Below are 20,842 nucleotides of genomic sequence, written 5' to 3' on the forward strand. Positions count from 1 at the left end.
TAATGTGGGTGGGGGTGATTCAGTCAATTTAAAGGCCTTGAGGGCAGGACAGATTCCCCTGAAATTCTGTGGACTGCAGCGTCAGGTCCGCGAGAGCGCTCCAGCAGGCCCTGCCTGGAGACCCGCGCTCTGGGTGTCAGACGTGCCTAGTCAGCCCTCATAGTTGCCTAAACCAATTCCCTGTAATACATGCCTGACTGATACACCTGCTGATGGATATTTGTGTAGCCCAGGTTTAGGCTATTCTGAATACAAATGCTATGAACATTTGAGAGCAAGTCTTTGCTTGGACATATGTTTTTGTTTTCCTTGGATACATGCCTAGGAGTGGAATTGCTGGATCATTGGTAAGCATTTACCAGACTATGTAAAACTATAAAACTATTTTCTTGTACATTTTGCGTTCCTACCAGCAATGTATAAGAATTCCAGTTGCTCTACAACTCCGCCAACTCTTGGAATTGTCAGTCTTCCTAGTTGTAGCCATTGTAATGGATGTGTATAGTGACATTTCTTCTGGCTTTTATTTGTATTCATTTGATGATGAGTGATGTTGAGCATCTTTTCAAGTGTTTATTTGTCATTTGTGTATCATCTTTTGTAAAATACCTGTTCAGATATTTTGTCCATTTTTAACTTGGGTTATTCTTATTGAGTTGTAGGGGTTCTTTTATATATCTTGGATACCTGTTTTCTGTCAAATATATATGTATTCCATAGATTTTTTCACTCCTGTCTATAGCTTGTCTTTTCATTGTAAAAATTATATCTTTTAAAGAGCAAAATTTAAAAAAATTTTCTTTTATTATTTTTTTTGTCTTGTGCTTTTGATGTTTAAAGAAATCTTTGCTTAACCTAAGGTTGTGAGAGTTTTTTCTTAAGTTTTCTTTTAGAAGCCTTGTGGTTTTAGCTTTTACTTTTACATCAGTAATCCATTTGAAGTTAATTTTTGTGATGGTGTTAGGCGAGGGTCATGGTTATTCCCCCCACCCCCAAGTGGACATCCAGTTCTTCAAGCACCATTTTTAGAAAAAGACTACTCCCTCTTTACTGAATTACCTTGGCACTTTTGTAAAAAATCAACCATATATGTTAGTCTGTTCCTGGACTTTATACTGTTCCATTGATCTGTCTACCCTCATGTCAATACCACACTATCTTGATTACTGTAGCATTAGAGTAAATCTTGAAATCAGGTAGTTGAGTTCTCCTATTATTCTTTTAAAAAATGTTTTGGCTAGCCCTAGCCGGTTTGGGTTTGTGGATAGAGCGTCAGCCTGCGGACTGAACGGTCCCAGGTTCGATTCCGGTCAAGGGCATGTACCTTGGTTGCGGGAACATCCCCAGTACTGGGTGTGCAGGAGGTGACTGATAAATGTTTCTCTGTCATCGATGTTTCTAACTCTCTATCCCTCTCCCTTCCTCTCTGTAAGAAATCATAATGACGTCCAGAAGGTCGTTTGGTCTGATTAGATATTACACTTTTATTAGTATAGATATGGTGAACTGCATTTATTGATTTTTTGAATGTTAAACCAACCTTGAATTCCTAGGATCAAGCCCACTTTGTCATGATATCCTTGATACATATTTCTGAAAATGATTTGCCTGTATTTTATTAAGGAATTTTGCATATATGTTCATGAGGGATATTAATCGTTTTTTTTTTTTCTTTTAATGTCTTTCTCTATCAGTGTTTTGTTATCAGGGAAATATTTGTTTCATAAAATGTTTGGGAAAGTGTTTCCTCCTCTGTTATTGTCTGATTTTTGTGCAATTTCAGGTGCTCTGACCGCAAGAGCAGGGACGTCTCCTTGGTTCAGGGCACGCTGCCCTCGTCTCCTTACTGTCCCATAGGACTTGCTCTGCTCTCTCCTGGAACCTGGGAATCACACTAGAATCCTCTTCCCTTCACTCTCCACATCCAATTGGTCACCAAGTCCTGTTGACACCTTCTCCCCCAATATTTCCCAAACCCCCACAGCCCTTGTCTTGGTTCAAATCCTTTTACCCACTAGCTGATGGGCTAAACAAAGATTGGTCACTAGCCCGGCCATGGCTCAGTGGTTGAGCATCGACCTATGACCCAGGAGGTCAGGGTTCAATCCCCAGTCAGGGCACATGCCCAGGTTGTGGGCTGCACCCGTGTGGCGTGTGCAGGAGGCAGCTCATCAATGATTCTCTCTCATCATTGATGTTTCTCTCTCCCTCCCTCCTCTCTGAAATCAATAAAAAAAAATATAAAAAGATTGGTCACTAGACTGCTTCGCAAAGTGCCCTTGGTGGACATTTCTGGCTTTTAGGATGAAATCACAACTCTTGTACCCCGCCCCTCAGTCAGCGCTATTTCTGCGCCTCCTTGAAAGGCACCGCGTTTCATGCCGGGCTTCTGCCCTTCCCGGCCTCTGCCCACGGGCTCGTCTGGCGGGACTCAGCTGGGGGCTCCTCTTTCGCACCCGCAGAGCACGATGAGCCGCGCCATGACCACCCCTGCCGGCCGGCCGGTCCACTCCACTGGTTCGTCCCGGCCAGGGGCAAGTCCGGGAACAGCGCCCCAGGGAGCACCGCCGCGGGTCCGGCGTGAGGCCACGGTGCGGTGCGTGTGAAGGCGAACCTCTACCGCACAGGTTCGTGCGGTCCGACCTCGCAGGAGCCCAGGTCGGGTTTCCCCAAGAGCGCAGCCGTCCAGCTGTCAACCTCGCCCCCATCCCGGGCCGCCCCCCTCTGACCCCCCTAAGAAGCGACACTGCGGGGGCGGTCGGCGCCTCGAGGAGTCACAACTGCGCCTGCGCAGGGCGACGGCGGCGAGGCGAGCGGCGGCCGGAGGCAGACGCAGGTCGGAAGCGCGCCTGGATGCGCAGGGCCGCGGGGACGCTCGGACGCTGCGCGCAACCACTTCCGGGGCGTGGCGGCTGGAAGGGAAGTAGTGCCGGGGCGGGGATGGCCGCGTTCCCTCGGCCCTTCGCAGGGTCGGGGCCCGATGCCGGTGGTTGCTGCTCTTCCCTTTTGGTGGAGAGCTATGGCCACGGCGTGAGTTTAACGCGCCCAAGCCAGGCGGCCGGGGCTCCCTGCAAGGGCTGCCTCTAAATCAGATCCAGCCACTCTACCTTCCAGCTGCCATCTGCCGGCCCTGCCACCGTCCCAGACACACTTCCTTTCCATTCATCCTCATCCTATCCACCGCCCAGCTCGTAATGAGCGCGTGTTGACTGCAGAGACTGGAGAGGGAGTGGGGAAAGGGCTCCCTCAAATAGGCAGGGCGGCGAGGGAGGCTTCAGAGCGGGAAAGGGCAGGTGGGCAAAGGGCCTGCAGCTCTAGCCCGAGGAGGGTCTGCAGATGGTGACGGGCAGGGGCAGCTGTGTGGTTGGAGGGGAGAGCCCCAGACTGCAAGCTGCTGAAGGTGGGGAATCGGTGTTCTGAGAAATAGAAATGACAACAGCCTCTGTATTCTTAATTAAGAGGATGCTTTACCTCCATTGCACAGTATAATCAGTCCTTTAAGAGCCGAGGGGAGATGGCTTGGGTTTCCTCACTTCCGGACCCCTGGGTCAAATCCCTTGTCTGACTTATACTTCAGTGGGAATAGAGAACCCTTATTTTGGCAGAGCCAACAAAATAAATACAAACGTACACATACATGCTACAATAATCTTCAGTAAAGACTTCAGCTGTTTTGTCAAAGGTCTAATTGAGTAGGGAACAGTCGAAAGCACTTGACTTTATGACCATAGAGCCCAGGACAGCTTAGAAACGAACAAAGTAATGTTTAAAATTTTTTTAGATTAACCATTCTTTTTTCTTTTTGTTAATCCCCACGTGAGGATATTTTCCCATTGATGTTTTGAGGGTGGAAAGGAGGAGAGTCAGAGAAACACTGATGTGAGACATGATTAGTTGCCTCCCACACAAGCCCTGGCCAGGGCCGGGGATCGAGCCTGCAAACGAGGTACGTGCCCTTGACTGGAATCGAGCCTGTCCCTTCAGTCTGCAGGCCAACACTCTATCCACTGAGCCAAACCGGCTGGGGCCTAACTCGTGTTTTAACTGAATAGAACCTCCACATGATTTCTTGTGGGAATTAAAGTTTAAAGAGGTTGCTGGTTTGATTCCAAGTCAGGGCACATGCCTGGATTTCAGGCTTAATCCACAGTAAGGAGGCAACTAATCAATATTTCTCTTTCATTGATATTTCTTTCTCCCTCTCCCTCTAGAAAAATCAAAACATATTTTAAAAAAGAGAACTGGCTTTCACATTTATTAGGTTGAAAGAGGAAACTGCCTTCAGTCGTTTTGGACTTTACAAACCCTGGGTTTTTATATATTAGGATTATACCAGGCTTAGGGATAAACTTGACTATGATGAATTACTTCAATTTGTCTTCTAGCCATTAGGATACTCTTTTTTTTTTTTTTGCCTTTGAAATAACTTAGCACCAAGAAGTTACCCAGCAGACAGAGAGCAGACAATGGTACATCTGGATAAGGTGGACAAGAGCAGCACTCTAGAGTCTGTGATTTCTTGGATGTAAATCTGTATCAAGCATAATTCCTATCTGTACTTTAATGCTTTCCAATGTTCCGGCAATTATGTCCCCCTCAGACCGAGGTACTGCATCGTATGGGGACGAGAAGCGGTCCGTGTAACTACAGTGGCCTTCATTTGATAATTCTGGCCCAGGAGGTCTGCCAAGTATTTTAGGAGCTAACACTTCATCCTTGAACTTGTCAAGTCTAATCCACATTAGAGGAGATGTCACAACAGTCACAAACTGGGCTTTCTGAAATCATTTCTCTGCTGGTTGCCATGCTATCACCTGGAAACTAGTAAAGAGATAGAGTGGCTTCACTTTTATAGTTGTGGACAACAGCATGTATGTGTAAATATACACTTTTCCCTCACGCACATATGTAACCTCAGTCGCTTCAGCACTGGCACACCAGACTGGAAACATGTTTCAGTCACACTTTTTGTTTTTAACCTTGAGTCAATATAAACCGTGTTCAAAAAGTTATGAAAAAAATGTACATTCTTTACTGCAGATTGAATGGTATTATGTATGTATGTGTATGTGTGTGTATCAACCAAACCAATCATACTCTTAGAAGAAATTGAGTCAGACTTAGTGCAATGAGAAAGTAATTTCACAAAGTTGAGGGGTCCTGGCTTTTAAGAATGCAGGTTTCAAACCTCTTCATGTGTTGAGAGTGAGACGTTCCTGTAGAAACACTAGACTTGATTTCTGAAACCGGGTCAGTAGAAACCATTGAAGTTTATTGGCGGTCACAATGCTTACACTGTATGCAGCAAACACCCTTACAAGTCTATCCGCAACCTGATCACGCAAGAAAGGATTCACCAAACAGTCGCCAGAGGAGAAGGAAGAAAAAATTAATAGGTTTGTTTCTGGGGGTAGAGGAGAGAAATAAAAATAACACCTAATTGATGAGTGTCCCATGGGCAAGAGCTGAACTAGAGATGTGTACAACTAGCAGCAACAATTGTGGAAAAGTACAAGGCAAATAGCTTTCTCCATTCATTTCCTCTGTAGGTTAAATTTTTTTAAATATTCAAAACATTTATTATGGTTTTCATTTTATAAAAATGTATATTTTTAAGGGGATGGGAGAATGTTAAATACTTCATGCTAGACAGACCTTGTTATTAAGAACCCCTCCACGTAGTAACTCCCTCCAGTTCATACATTCACGAGTGCAGGGTACACATATAAATATCCACACGCACACACCCACACACACTGCCTCAAGGGCTGGGGAAGACCGAAAGTTGTTGGCCACACGCAGTTGGGTCTCTGGTGGACTCATCCAAATCGCGCCATAGGAGAGCAACCGGCTCAATCCCTTTTCTCCAGTCTCCGCCTTTACAGAGACCAAGAACCCTAATCATAGACTTATATCTGACTTATAGAAGCAAGAGGCATCTGTCCGAGGATGAGGGTAAGCAAAGTGGGAAACCGGATGAAGCTCAGAACACCAAACACTTTTAGCTGGAGTGGCAGCACTGCAAGAGACCGGGGACCTGGGGCAGCATCTGGGGTTGCGGGGGAGGGGTGGTGCTCCGCATGGCTTAGAGTTCCTAATAACAAGGGCGATACAGTAACAGGAAGTGATAATTGGGGGGGCAAGGAAAGGGCAATAAGAAAAAATATACATTTGGAATTTTTACCTTTTTTGCCTCTCTACACTGTGTCACTAAATATATCTCTGCATGTCCACACATCCTCTCAGTAAAGCTCCAGGCCACCAGAATACACATTTCCTCACTCGCATACACAACCCTCACATCAGCATTGGTGCACTAGACTCTGTAAAAATTTTTCAGTCACACTTTTTTTTTAAACTTGAGTCAATATAAACCTTGTTCAAAATGTTATGAAAAAATGTACATGTTTTTACAAGGCAGGTTGTGGCAGGACACTGGGGGTTCTTCGCCTTTGGGTGGCCCCAGGAGGGGGCTGGAGTCTCACATATTTGTGTCTCTATCTCCTCCCACCACCCTTCCCACCCCTTCCCCCAAGAACCAGCAGCGCCCTGCCCCCAGTGAGTGCACTCACACCCCTATTCCCTGGGGAAACAGCGAGCTGACCTTTGCCATTTTTCCCACACCCTTGGAGGAGGGAGCCGGGATCAGCCAGGCCCTCTCCCTTGTAATTGTTTGCCCCTTGGGGCCAGACCAAAAGGACGCTGCTCTGTGTAGGTAGAGTCCAAGGAAGTGTCAGCTCATCATATCATTGCTGTTCACGCCGTAAGTGGAATTCTTCATCGAGTCGTTCACTTCTCGACGGAATGCTGACAGGTTCTGGGTGAACCTAAGAGAGGATGCATGTTGGTGGGGGAGTAAGGTAAAAGGGAAAGGTCTTTGCCTAAAGGTTTCTAGCAGACAAGTGGCTACTGAGAGGCAGAGCGATGAACTGATGGGTTGTGTTTCTAAGGTCAGTAAATATCAGACTTAAGACTCAGGGAAAGGTGGGCTAGTTTGTGCCCCTTCTAATTGCAACTTCAGGGCAGGCCTCGAGATCTGCTCCTTACATGGGGCTGAGGGCCACCCTGGGTTCACGGTAGCCCAAAGGAACCTCCCTGACAGAGGCAGGGAGGATGAGGATGAAGCTATTTCATTTCTTAATGCCTAAGAGACCTATGGCATCAAGCTATGCTGTCCAATATGATAGTCACTAGCCACATGTGCCTGCTCAACACTTGCATTATGCCCAGGGCAACTGAGGACCTGATTCAAATGAAACGAAATGGAAATGCTATATTTTAAGTTAATTAAAGTAAAATAAACTTTAAAATTTAATTTAGAAAAATCTTCACTCAGTTATTGGGAGAATTTCTATATGCATTTGGAAAAACTTCAGTATGGGAAATCTATTTTGTCATCTGTAAATTTTATGAAATCTAAATCTAAATCTAAATCATATTTCTGATGAAAATTTAGCATCTGAATTGAGATGCCCTGATAAGTATAAAATACACAGGATCTTGAACTTAGTACAGTAAAAAGAATGTTAAAATTCTATTTTTAAATACTGATTACACCTTGACAACATTTTTGATACAATGGGTTAACTAAAGTATATTAAAATAAACTTTGTGTTTTTCTTTCTTTTTAATGTGGCTACTAGAAAATTTAAAACTACTTATGTGGGTCCAGCCAGTGTAGCTCAGTTGGTTGAGCGCTGACCCCATGCACTGAGAGGTCACCGGTTCAGTTCCCCGTTAGGGCACATGCCCTGGTTGTGGGCTCTCTTGTGGGCTCAATCCCAAGAGGGGGATTGCAGGAGGCAGCCGATCCATACTTCTCTCTGATTGATATTGCTCTCTCCGTTCCTTCCTGTCTCTCTAAAATCAGTACAAAGATACAAAAGAAACCCCAAAAAACAAACAAAATCCCCCCCAAAAAAACTACGCATGTGCCTTGCTTTCCTATTGGACAGCACTGTTTAAGTGGCCTGTAAAGACAAGGGATTTGAAACACAGTCGTCGAGGATTTCTTGGCAGGGCCCTCCACACTCAACTCACCTGTCTCTGTTTTTCGTTAGGAGGTTTCGCTCTATGCCTTCCATCAAGTTTTCGAAACACAGATGCATAGCCTGCTGCTTCTCTGGGGGCTGGCTGTTCACGATGCTGCTCCTCAGGTCAGAAAAATACTGGGGGCAGGAGTGGGACAGGGCAGGGTGAGGAGAGAAGATGGAAGAGCAGATCAGCCCTCCATCATCTGCAGGGTCGAAGGATGGAATAGCTACTAAAATTGGATACCTTTTTTTTTTTTTAATTTCAAGCACGCACTTGGAGGATAATATATCTTTATCTCACTTAATCGCCTGTTCCTTAATGGGACTCTTGACTTATGCTTGTTCATGGAAGAGCTGGTACTCTGATCTCCAAGTATGTTCTCCCCTTGTAACACTTGCTCATCCTTTACTTTTGTCTGACCTGCCACACGGGCTGACTTCAACCAGGTAGGTGATTATGTGTTGTTCAAAGCACGAGTTTCTCATTGTGGCATGTTTCTGTGCTGCTCACAGTGTCCTGAAAAATGTGCACCTACCCCTACCCCTGGCGCTGGGCGTCAGGGAGATGGCTCGCTTACCTTTTCATTAAGCAGTATCAAGCCAAGCAGGGGTCGGGACATAGACCACTGGTTCCTACAGTCTTCAAAGATGATGATGTTCAGCACCGTTGACAACATCTGGAAATGGAGAGTCTGAGGCAGTGACCTAGTGGTTGCTACCCAAACTAATTAGATTCCAAACAGAGGAGTTTATTAAGGTGGAAGCCTTTTCTGTCTAGGGCAGTGATGGCGAACCTTTTGAGCTCGGCGTGTCAGTATTTTGAAAAACCCTAACTTAACTCTGGTGCCGTGTCACATATAGAAATTTTTTGATATTTGCAACCATAGTAAAACAAAGACTTATATTTTTGATATTTATTTTATATATTTAAATGCCATTTAACAAAGAAAAATCAACCAAAAAAAATGAGTTTGCGTGTCACCTCTGACACGCGTGTCATAGGTTCGCCATCACTGGTCAAGGGTAAACCAGACAAATATTTTATGTAGCTTCATTTTAATCTTCTATTACAAGGTAAGTTTTTCTTCTAAGACATTTCCTTTCCTTTCCTGTCCTTTAAAGTGGTTTGCTAATTCATTTTAAAATGAACCTTCCCAGTTCACCCTGATTTGTGGAAAATGGGATCAGTCAAGAAAATGATTATGGTGCAAAATCACTTTGCACGATAGCTCCTTGCACTTATCTCAGAGGAGAACTTTATAACATTTTTGGAGATGTGATGGAATGTGCATTATTTTACTGCTTCCTTAGAGAATAATGTAGACAGAGACGAGGTATGGGAGAAAAAGGTATACAGGTGCATACTGCTAACTCATGCTCCATGCACAGTGACAGGGGGGGCAAGGCACTGTCATGGGACAGGCCCAAAGCACAGGGTTGTTGTGACACTAGAACTTCTATATCCAATGATTACTTTGCACACTCAAAACCCATCACAATTCTAAGATATAAACGTCACCGGGCAGCAGTAGTCTGGTGAGCTATCAGACTCATTATCTTGCTTGGCCTCCTGTCTTGAAGAGAGTTCTTCCCCTGTGGGACACCCCGCGCTGCCTGCGAACCCTCATGTCCTTACCTGCTGGATCATCTCTGGATGCTGCTGCATGATGTGCAGAAAGCGGTCACTCTCCTGGTTCAGGGGTGCTGTCCTCTTCTTGGTGCTACGCGACAGCTGCTTGAAGAGGTACGTCACAATGTGGTCCAGGCAGGAGCAGCAGCCTGTGCATACCATGGTGTCTAGAAGGAAGAGGGGCCAGGGTAGAATAGGGCAGGGATACTGAGCTGCTGATGGGACTTGGGCAAGCACAACTGCCCTTAGCTGAGACCCCAGGGGTATCCAGTCAGACCGGGAACTGTGACCCGTTCGGCCAAGACCATGGATTGGGATGCTTTTTGTTAACCTCTCATGCTTAACATAGGTCAAATTCTAAGTTTGAAAGTGAGTGTGTGATAATACTATAAATAAATATTATTGAAATTATTGGCTCAATGTAGTACAGATGCATGTTTTCTGCTTCATAAAAAATAAATGGTTCACACGTAGCAAGTACTTCTATTGTGCTAAGGACTCAATAGATAGTCTCTCTAATCAGTTCTCTTGAGAACTCCAGGAGATAGGCATTCTACTTGACAAATGAGTAAACGCAAGTTTGGAGATCACACTGCTAGTGATTAGAAGCCAAGAAGCTGGAGCTGTGAGCCCATACTCGGAGTGACCTGGGGGATGGCGTTAAACTCAGCTTAGCGCAGCCTATCAGCATCTGCAGTTTGCCAGTGGGCTGCAGACTCCGCTGTGCGTTTCACAAAGATGACACTGCAGCACAGCCTGTGGACCAAGCGCTGGCCTGGCTAGGATGAACCCTTACAAGAGCAAACCATTCTGTTTGTGTCTATGCAGAGGCCCCTCCATTTTTAAGACGCGATAAAGCAGCCTTCCAAAGCAGGGTGTGCTACCCTGGCTGGACTGCCCTAGCTATGGCTGTGCACCTGGCTGACAACCCAAAAGTCACTCTATGCACTTGCAATGTATCATGATTACTTTGCAGTTGATTTAATCTTCCATTTATTTGTGATCCCCAAGTGTGCCCCCGCCTGTCTCTCTCTGCAGCTTCATTCCTTTTCATTCTCTTCTGCACGGGTGTACAGACATCTGGACTTCTGGTTCTTTCTTGCCTCTACGTGCCAGTACTTGTGGTCCCTGCTGCTAGGAAGCCTCCCCCACTAACCTGGTAACACCTGTTTAGCTTTGAGGTTTATGCTTTGATACCAGTTCTTTGGTCAGCTTTCCTTGACCCCACTCCTGAACCCAGGAGTTCAGGGGTGCTTCCTGAGAGCTCCCATCGCGCTTCTACTTCCCGCTACTGTCCTGGGCAAGGGAATAGGTGGTTGTCTGTTTAATCCTCAGATAAACATCCCTAATGGACAGGGACCAAGTGTTATTAATCAATGTATCTGCAGTGCCTAGCAGGTGCCTGGTTCTTAGAAGGGGATCAGTAAGTATTTGCTGGATGAGAATGTACCCAGGAGTCATGTGCTCTGTTGATGGGCCAACTCCTGAAAGAGTAATCCTTTGGATACTGGGGCAAGATTCTCTCTTTCTGTTAAGCGGTAAAAACAAGACGACTACTCCAGGTGCTTACCAAGTGCAGTAAGTCCTTCAGATATGGAAGAGAGAATGTACATGATGACGTGAGGTTCCAGGCTTGCAATAAAGTTCATGTGGTCCTGCGTCAGGACTTCCAGTAGTGAGTAGTAAGACTGGCTGAGCTTGGGGTAATCCTGTGGAAGAAGAGGAAAACAAAAATCAGCCTAGGTGCTGTGCACAGCTCACGGGGAGCAAGATCTTAAATAAAAGGGCCCAGTCCCTTCAGATGGGAAAACGAAAGTTAGAGCTGGCTGAGAGTTCTGCAGAGAATGGTTCAATCATAGTCTGAGGCCAAGAGAAGACTGCCATGAGGGACTGGGCCTGCCTAGGAAGCTTAAGGCTTACCAGGAGATCACTGTGGGGAATGGAGAGGAGCAGCTTGATGAAGGTCTGGAGAGCATTGTCCAGAGCATCGTCTCCATAGAGACGAAAGACTCCAAAGTTGACATAACTCCCGCTGAGAGCAGCCTTCAGCATGGAGAAGCAGATGGAGATGCCCTTGAGCTTCAGTGCATAGACCTGGTCCTTTGGGACCTCTCCTAGCGTCAGGATGCGATTGCCTGAGTAGACATGTGATATATACTTATTTAACCACGTTACAACTGTAGTTTATATATCAACTCAATCCTCCTGCTCCAAAGGCCCCAGTGCCAGCTGGCACTGTGATACAAACACTGAGCGACACAGCTGCGTGGCAGTGCTGTCCTGGTTACGGCCAGAGCTGGCCCGAGACCCACAGGCAGCAGCTGGGCTGGGCTCCTCTAAAGCACGTACCATACATTGTGATCATCTTGCTAGTTTCTCTGAAGAGTAAGATGCCATTGGGGGAAGAGACATCAAACTGGAGCCGCTGGGATCTGGGCAGAGAACACAGAAGGAGAGACAGTCAGAGGTATGCTGCTGAAGGCTGGGTACCCCAGGCTCTCATCTGAGGACCTGGGGTGATTCTTTTCACACTGAGATGTGCAGATTCCCTATCCTTATGTGAAGTAACCAAGTTGCTAGTGATACAGCTTTTATCTTGAAGACCAACATGTTAGATTCAAGTTCTGCTGCTCAAATTGAAAACATTTAAAGGAAACAAAAAACGAGGCAGTAGATAAAATTACTCTTAAAATTGTTTTTTTTAAAAAATATATTTTATTGATTTTTTACAGAGAGGAAGGTAGAGGGATAGAGAGTTAGAAACATCGATCAGCTGCCTCCTGCACATCTCCTACTGGGGATGTGCCCGCAACCCAGGTACATGCCCTTGACCGGAATGGAACCTGGGACCCTTCAGTCCGCAGGCTGACGCTCTATCCACTGAGCCAAACCGGTTTCGGCAAAATTGTTTTGTTTGATGAAAGCAGAGCTTCTATCACCATCACTTCTTGGTTTTAGTACCTTATTTCTTTCCTAGCATTTCCACGGTCTGCAATGACTGTCCATGCTTGTTTTATTGTCTGTCTCCCCCCAGAATGTGTAACTCACAGCCTTTAGACATTAACCTATTTATCTTTACAGCTTTGGAGGAACTAAGGGAGGTCACACACATCGTTACACTTTTTAAGGAGAGAAATGCAAAGGGACTGGGACCGCTCTTACATAAATCAGGTAGGAAGGCAAACATTTAAAAAAAACCCTGAGCTTTGAGTTCCTGACTGTTCCCTAGACCAGAGCAACTCTTCACTGGTTTGCTCTACCTTTTAATGAGTTTCACTGACTCTAGTTGTGAGGTCTCACCCCCCAGGAGTTCTTCTTAATCCTTCTTCCCTCCCCTCCCACACTGATCCCATCAAGATCTCGCTCTACAATATGCCCTGAATCCTTCCACTTCTATGGCCCTCTACTGCCACTCTTGCCCGGACAGTTCATTCTTCATGTGGTAGTGAGAATGGAACCTTTGAGTAATGTAAACGAGATCACTTTAATTCCTTGCTTACAACTTCAGCAGCTTTCCACTGTAATGAGAATACATGCCCATTCTTCACTACTTCGGGACCAGGTCCTGTTAGATCAGCTTCTGCCCCTTGCTTGACTGTCTACCAGGGCTTCCCCATTCACATGCTCACTCCAGTGGCATTTTTCTGTCCAAGATCCGGCAAGCTTCCCCTTCTCAAGACTTCTGCAGTTATTTTCTGTTTCGAATGCTCTTGCCCCTCTCTGTGCAGGGCACCCAGAATTTTTCTTGTCATTTAGAACCCAACTTAAATATCACCTTCTCTGACCCCCTCTCCTTCCTTTGTTTTAGTACCTTATTTTTTCCCTAGCCCTTTCCACTGTTTGAAATGACTGTACATGCTTGTTTTACTGTCTGTCTCCCCCCCCAGAATGTAACACCTAAGGTTTGGCTGGCACAATAACTTAGGAAATTGCCTGACAAAGAGTAGATCCTCTCAAATATATAGTTTATAAGTGAATAACTCTTAACTATAAGCCCCATGGGAGGCGACATCCTCTTTGAATATTACAGGCTCCCTCACCAAGGAAGTTTTAAAAATTATTCTCTCAGGAGTGCTGCGAGAGGCAGATACACAGATCTGAAATTCTAGTTGAGTCAAAGTGCTGGATTTTTCTTTGTCTCTATCCCTAAATCATTGGGCAAATCTAACAATCTTGTATTTGGGAATTTGTTCTCACTTTCTTTTAAAGTAAATCTTTACTGATCTAGCTCTAATCTACCTAACAAATACCTTTCGTAAGAAAGTGTGTTCTGCATGGCTCAGTGGCTGAGTGCCGACCTATGAACCAGGAGGCAAGGATTTGATTCCTGGTCAGGGTACATGCCAGCGTTTCAGGCTCAATTCCCAGTAGGGGGCCTGTAGGAGATAGCTGATCAATGATTCTCTCTCATCATTGATATTTCTATCTCTCTCTCTCCCTCTGTGAAATCAATAAAAATATATACTTTTTTTTTTTTTTTTAAAGAAAGGATGTTCTAATGTGCACTGTATCATTCTTAACCGTTTCCATGAAACTTGATGGGCACGGCATCATTTCCAAATGTTAACTTGTATGTGTGGGCAGGGAAATGAGAATCCTGGTTGCCAAATTCACTTCTCATAAGAATGTGTACAGTGAGACTCTTTAAAGTGACTTATTTCCTGCAAGCAGCCATGGCTTTGTGTGGTTGGGACACCTTTCTTCTAAATAACAAAAACATATACCCATAAACTTTTAGAAGTTTTCAAATCCTAATAGCAGTGAACCATATCATCTTCCACAATCTGCTGAAAACACTAGAAAAAGCAAATTCTCTTAGGACTCTCCCAGATAAAAGGCAGTTGTGCCCTTTAAAAATCTTCTTCCTCCTTACCTGTTATGAACTAATTCAGCCATCAGCTTCAGCACAGGTGTGGTGCAGGCTGGATCATGGTACCACAGCTCAATTGCCCGCTGAAGGATTGGCATGTAGGAAGGGTATCTGTAAGTGAAAAGCTAAGGAAGAATTCCAAATTCAGAGAGGTACAGAATTTGAAATGATTTCTCAGCTCTGGCCAAGCATACACTGTCAGATTAAAGTTCTCTAACTTCCTGTCTCTTGCTGTGCTAATCTTCGTCTTTCTAAACAGAAGGTGCTAAAGTGAGTGTGTGTCCTTTAACTTGTAACAGGCATCTAATAATACACTGAAGTTTACATAATGCCTTTCTTCTGAAGAGCACAATGCATTTCATGTTGTTATTTATTCTCTTAGCACTTGTGGTATGATAGGGAATCAGCTGTTTCTGTTACATAACTTTGGAGAAACAGAGGCACTCAACTGAAATGATTTGTTCAAATTATCAAGTCAGCAAGATTAGGCTTTATCATCCCTAGTAAAGCTGTCCTTTTTTAGTAGATTGAAATGTCTCTCTTTCCTAAGTGTGGCAAAATTTATGCGCAAAAATTCCCCAGTGGGACAGTTCCACGGCCACTTATATCTGGGGCTTCGAGAAAGGCTGGGGAGCCGCCTCATTCATTTCCCGCCCTCAGTGACCAGAGCAGACAGTGTTCTGTCATAAACCACGCTGGGATGGCAGCTTGTAAGACAGCTACGGCAGGTCTTCTGGGCAACTCTTCACCTTCTTTGCCTCCTCACTCCTCCCCCCGCCTCCTTCCCCATAACCCCATCACTCCTTCAAACTTCAGTTAAGGCCCGCTGTGACACGAGTTAGGATACATCCATTCAAACAGCATCATGAAACTGGTCTTGGCATTGAAGGCAAAAGCTATCCCTCTCAGGTCTCTTACCAGGCCAACCAGAGTTCGCTGTAGAAGAAGGCAAAAATATGTTAAAAGCAATGAAAAAGCAAACCTATAACCACCTGATGGGGACTTCACATATCTGTAATCAAATTCTTCCTCCCATTTTTCAAAAATTACTCCTTCCCAGAAATCTTACCTTTTGTGACAGCATGGATGAACCTGGAGATTATGCTAAGTGAAGTAAGCCAGTCAGAGAAAGACATGATTTCACTCATACATGGAATCTAATGAACAAAAATAAACTGACAAACACAGAAACAGTGCATGGATACATGGAACAGAGTGACAGCTGTCAAGAGGGGAGGGGGATGGGGGACTGGATGAAAGAAGGTGAATGGATTAGCCAAGAGACATATATACATAAGGAAAGAGAGATGGAGGCTAGGTGGAGGTCAAAGGGGGGAAAATGGGGATGGAAAGCGACTTTGCTTGGGGTAGTGGGGGCACGATGTAGTGTGCAGATGATGCTTCACTGAGTTGTACACTTGAGACCTGTATGGTTTTGCGATCCAACATCACTCCAGTAAATTCAAACAAACAAACATACATTTCTTCCCAAATATTCGGAATCAATCTCTTCCATACTAAAATGGCATCCTTTCCCTGGGAAAGTTAGGTGTAGAACCTTGTTATATTATGAAAAAGGGATGGTCCCAGTCTCATCACAGCAAAATAGAGGCTGATGAAGTTTTAAGATATTAATGTGATCAATCATGTAAACACTGAAAAAGGAAAAACAGGCGGTAGAAGAGTCACATATCCTGAAGGTCTGGTACCACACCTAGTGACACAACAATGCCAGCAGTGCCTCTGCCCCTCAAATGCAGACCCTGCCAGGGGAAGACAAAGGAGGCCACACGGTTCCTGGAAATAAGACTCAGGTGTCAGGTCTTGGAGCCAAAAAGCACTACGCTGTGCTTTTTCTGAAAGAGACCGAGGCCCAGGGTCAAATAACTTGCCTGCAGCCACACTGCCATGTGGCAAGAGGGCCAGGATTAGGACTCATGGCACCAGACACCAAATCCAATGCTCCTTTCTCGATGGAGCCTTTACTGAACAGCAGTAAGACTGCTCTTACAAGCTAATCGTCACCAGCAGGCTCAAGGAGGTAGCACATTTGTGTATCCTGTCTCATTTGTTAAAAATGACGGTACTTCTGTTGACAGCTGCTTTCAGCAAGCAGTTCTATTCCTAAACTGATACTGTGAGCTCAATGTTCAAGTCTAAGACACGGACAATCTAAAAGACTTGTTACATTAGGCGTAACAACACTTATAGTTCAAGGCCAGATGGTTCTTTCATGAACTTTATTTGCTTTGTACAGAACTAGTGTGATGGGGAAAGGGCTGATGTTCCCTGATATCCCTCAGTTATATTTGGTGCTAGCAGGTTGTCGCTGTACATGACTACTATGTCCAACACTAACTTAGCTTTAAAAAAAATTTTTTTTTATTGATTTCAGAGAGGAAGGGAGAAGGAGAGAGTCAGAAACATCAATGATGAGAGAGAATCATTGATCAGCAGCCTCCTGCACACCCGCTTCTGGAGACGGAGCCTGCAACCCAGGCATGTGCCTTTGATCGGAATTGAACCCAGGACCCTTCAGTCTGCAGTTCGACGCTCTAGCCACTGAGCCAAACCGGCTGGGCTAACTTAGCTTTGAATGGTACCCATCTCAGGTCCTAAAACACTGACGTTCGAGAGATGGACCAAGTGGTGCTGCTCTGTGACATCCCTGCTGACTTGGAGATAGAAAATAAAGAGGCTTTCTAAAGATAAAAAGGAGAATTTTAGAATGTCAGGTAAAACCTGGCATTTTGGGGGGCAATACCCCTGGCCGTTTGGTAGCTCTAGAATTCAGCCTCAATGTCATGATGGACACTACAAAACGTCGTACACATATTAATAGCACAGTGTCTTCTGGTTTTGGTTCAGAAAGCTGTAAGTAAGGAGAGCTGATGTGCATGAAGTAAAAACACGAGGGAAGCAAAAATCTAAACATGACAATTTTGCCTTGGCTGGTGTGGTTCGGTTGGTTGGAGCGTTGTCCCATACACCAAAAGGTTTTGGGTTCAATCCCCGGTTGGGGTGTACTTCTCTCTCACATCATCGTTTTTCTCTCTCTCCCTTCCTTTCCTCTCTCTAAAAGTCAATGAACATATCCTTGGGTGAGGATTAAAAAAGAATACATTAAAAATAAATAAAAATGATAATTTTGAAAGCCAGGAATCAATAACTAAGGGTAACTTTAAAATTCCATATATATGGAAATTCATAAACCCTTCTAAATGACTCATGTACCAAAGAAATCTTAATGGGAATTAGAAAATACAAAAAACTTAACGATAATAAAAATGTTACATTTCGAAACTTGTGGATTCTGCAGACCTGTTTCACAATAGTATGAACATACTTAATACCACTGAAATTAATATGGTACACTTAAATATGGTTACACTGTAAATTTCATGTTATTATTTTTTTAAACAATTAAACAACTTCTGGCCCAGCTGGCGTGGCTCAGTAGTTGAGCATCGACCTATGAACCAGGAGGCCATGGTTTGATTCCTGGTCCGGGCACATGCCTGGGTTGTGGGCTTGATCCCAGTGTGAGATGTACAGGAGGCACAATGATTCTCTCTTATCATTGATATTTCTATCTCTCTCCCTCTCCCTTCCTCTCTGAAATCAATAAAAATATATTAAAAAAGCCCCCCAAAAACTTCTGGAGTAATATACCTAGAGGGGCACTTACAGTCTTAAATGGTTACATTATGAAAGAAGGGCTGAAAAGTTAAGAAGTTAGAATAGCATCACCCCAACAAAAATATACGAAAATAAAGATTAAAAGTAGAAATGAATGAAATACAAAACATGGGTAAAATAGAGCTAAAACAAAGTAAAAAAAAAAAAATACAAGGACTAATGAAACTAAGTTCTGGTAGGACTGATAGAAAAAAAGAGAAAGTACTAATTAGTATTAAAAATGAAAAAGAGACATAAACTAAAGATACAACAAAAATTAACAAGGCAATGCAAAAACAAAATAACTTCATGCGCATACATTGAAAAATTTAAGATAAAAAAACCCTAATTGCTGCTTAAGAACATGCTGTAATGTAAATATAGAGTTGATAAATCCATACTGGCTCTTCTATTTCAGGACCCCAGGAATTGAGGAGGTTAAATAAAAAGCTAACTCTGTGGAAAACTTATGGGTCAGCACTATTTTCTGTATTGCTAAGCCAGTGGTCGGCAAACTCATTAGTCAACAGATCCAAATATCCAACAGTACAACGATTGAAATTTCTTTTTTTTTTTTTAAATATATTTTATTGATTTTTTACAGAGAGGAAGGGAGAGGGATAGAGAGTTAGAAACATTGATGAGAGAGAAACATTGATCAGCTGCTTCCTGTACACCTCCCACTGGGGATGTGCTCACAACCAAGGTACATGCCCTTGACTGGAATCGAACCTGGGACCTTTCAGTCTGCAGGCCGACGCTCTAGCCACTGAGCCAAACCGGTTAGGTCTTGAAATTTCTTTTGAGAGCCAAATTTTTTAAACTTAAACTATATAGGTTAGTATACTGTTATTATCTTAATTAGGGTACTCCTAAGCTGGCCTTTGCTAAAAACGTCCTCAATCTGATTGAGGTACGTTCGCTGAGGTCGACCCCTTCCAACTCTCCCATCCACACTCGTCTTGTATACTTGTTTCGTCTATCTCCTTTCTGCGCATGGGCCATGAAGTTTCAATCGCACTGTACGTGCACGCCCGCCCGCATGTGGTATTTTGTGGAAGAGCCAAACTCAAGGGGCCAAAGAGCCGCATGTGGCTCTCGAGCTGTGGTTTGCCGACTACTGTGCTAAGCTAATTGAGTCTCTAACAGGGACTCCCTCAACCAGAAGCTGACCAGTCAGTGGGTGAAGGACTCACCTTTGCCTCTTGCTCATTGAAACTATTGGTGCTGAACATCTGGGCCACCGCCTCAAACGCTGCTGTGAGTGGCAGCATGAACTGCTCATACTGATCCTCATCCTCTCCTGTAAGGGAAACCAGCAGGATGTGACCCCAACATACACAACTCAAAGCTGGGTATGCATAGAGAATGAAAGACGAGCAGGTCCAAGGGAAATCAAGGGGCCCGTATTACCCTAATTAGTAGTAATTTCAGAATAAAATGTGAAATACACACACACACACACACACACACACAATTTTTAAGCTAGGAAATGGCTGAAATCATCCTGTCCAAATAGGTTCAACTTTTTTCCATACTGAGTTACAATATCAGAGATTCATATGTATGTGTATAAGGCACTCTGATATTTATCTGTTTTTCCTTAAGTGAGAACTATAGTCAGCTGAGAGAGAACTGAGTCTGGTGTGTGAGAACTAGACGAGACTCAAGCTTGAAACAGGTGTGTGTAGAGGCTTTATTCAGTTTTTTTTTTTTAGTAACCTGTCACAAACCTAAAAAAAATCTTTAATGTCATTGTAGTAGGATTAAATTTAAATAGCTCAAAATTATGATGATGCCATTCTGCTTTAGTTATTAGTTGATCCCAAACTGCTAATATCACAGCTAGAGCTAGAAAGGTGTGTAAGCCCTCTGGGTTCATATGTGCTAATGAATTGGGAAATAAAAGGTTTTGCTGCACCCCTATGTAGGGTGGATGGGGTTATATGACCCACAAGATGCATTTAGGAATCTCAATTCCCAATTCCTTATTTTACAGGCGAGAAATATGGACAGTACTTTAAAACCACTGCACATCAGCTGAAAATTTCAGACACATACTGCTACTCTTTCAGGTACAGGGGCCCGGCTAGTGCGATGTACTCTCAGACTGTTATTTCAGATAGTTTTGTTTCTGTTGAAACAACAGAAAAGACTGCCCCCACACCTAGTTTTCTATCCTCAAGTAAAAATCTAGAACAATGTCAGATTATTTTCATCAGTGTCTAAGATTTACTGCAGTACCTAAATCCACCATGAGGAGACGCCCAAGTGCTGTGTAGAAGGTAGTCCGACACCGCATGTCTGTCAGGTTGGACTGATTGTTAATGCCCAAAAATGAAAAGTGCTCGCTCTATTGAAAAAGAAAAAACAAGTTAAAATGATAAAAACATGGGTTAGAGGCAGAATGCAAGCCAGTAATTTTAGATCTACTGATCCCTTTCAAGCTAATGGCTACATCATCATTCCTTAAGGATATGACGGGTATTAAGAATTTATTTTTTGATTTGTTATTGTTACCTACAACTAATTTATCTTGGTATGAATAACAGCTGGCGATTTCACCATAACTCAGACCATCGGGAGCAAAGAGCAGCTGTGACGACAGTTCAGTGTAAGCTGGCAGTGTGC

General features: G+C 44.0%; 1 protein-coding gene across 2 annotated transcripts in view; it reads right to left on the bottom strand.

Moving 5' to 3' along the window:
- Nucleotides 1-5,251: 5,251 nt before the first annotated feature.
- The window catches only part of XPO7 (exportin 7), a 96,039-nt gene continuing 80,448 nt past the window's right edge, over nt 5,252-20,842 (bottom strand). For both annotated transcript variants that reach the window (XM_081091797.1, XM_081091796.1), the window contains exons 18-28: nt 20,456-20,564; nt 19,408-19,514; nt 15,381-15,469; nt 14,537-14,644; nt 12,013-12,095; nt 11,584-11,798; nt 11,234-11,372; nt 9,670-9,830; nt 8,612-8,710; nt 8,041-8,168; nt 5,252-6,827 (exon numbers count right to left, since the gene is read on the bottom strand). In XM_081091797.1, coding sequence (XP_080947923.1) covers nt 6,734-6,827; nt 8,041-8,168; nt 8,612-8,710; nt 9,670-9,830; nt 11,234-11,372; nt 11,584-11,798; nt 12,013-12,095; nt 14,537-14,644; nt 15,381-15,469; nt 19,408-19,514; nt 20,456-20,564 — 1,332 coding nt within the window. In that variant the 3' untranslated portion in view covers nt 5,252-6,733. The remainder of the gene's footprint in view (nt 6,828-8,040; nt 8,169-8,611; nt 8,711-9,669; nt 9,831-11,233; nt 11,373-11,583; nt 11,799-12,012; nt 12,096-14,536; nt 14,645-15,380; nt 15,470-19,407; nt 19,515-20,455; nt 20,565-20,842) is intronic.

This window comes from Myotis nattereri (assembly GCF_964212035.1).
Source record: "Myotis nattereri genome assembly, chromosome: 5".
In the NCBI taxonomy this organism is placed as follows: domain Eukaryota; kingdom Metazoa; phylum Chordata; class Mammalia; order Chiroptera; family Vespertilionidae; genus Myotis; species Myotis nattereri.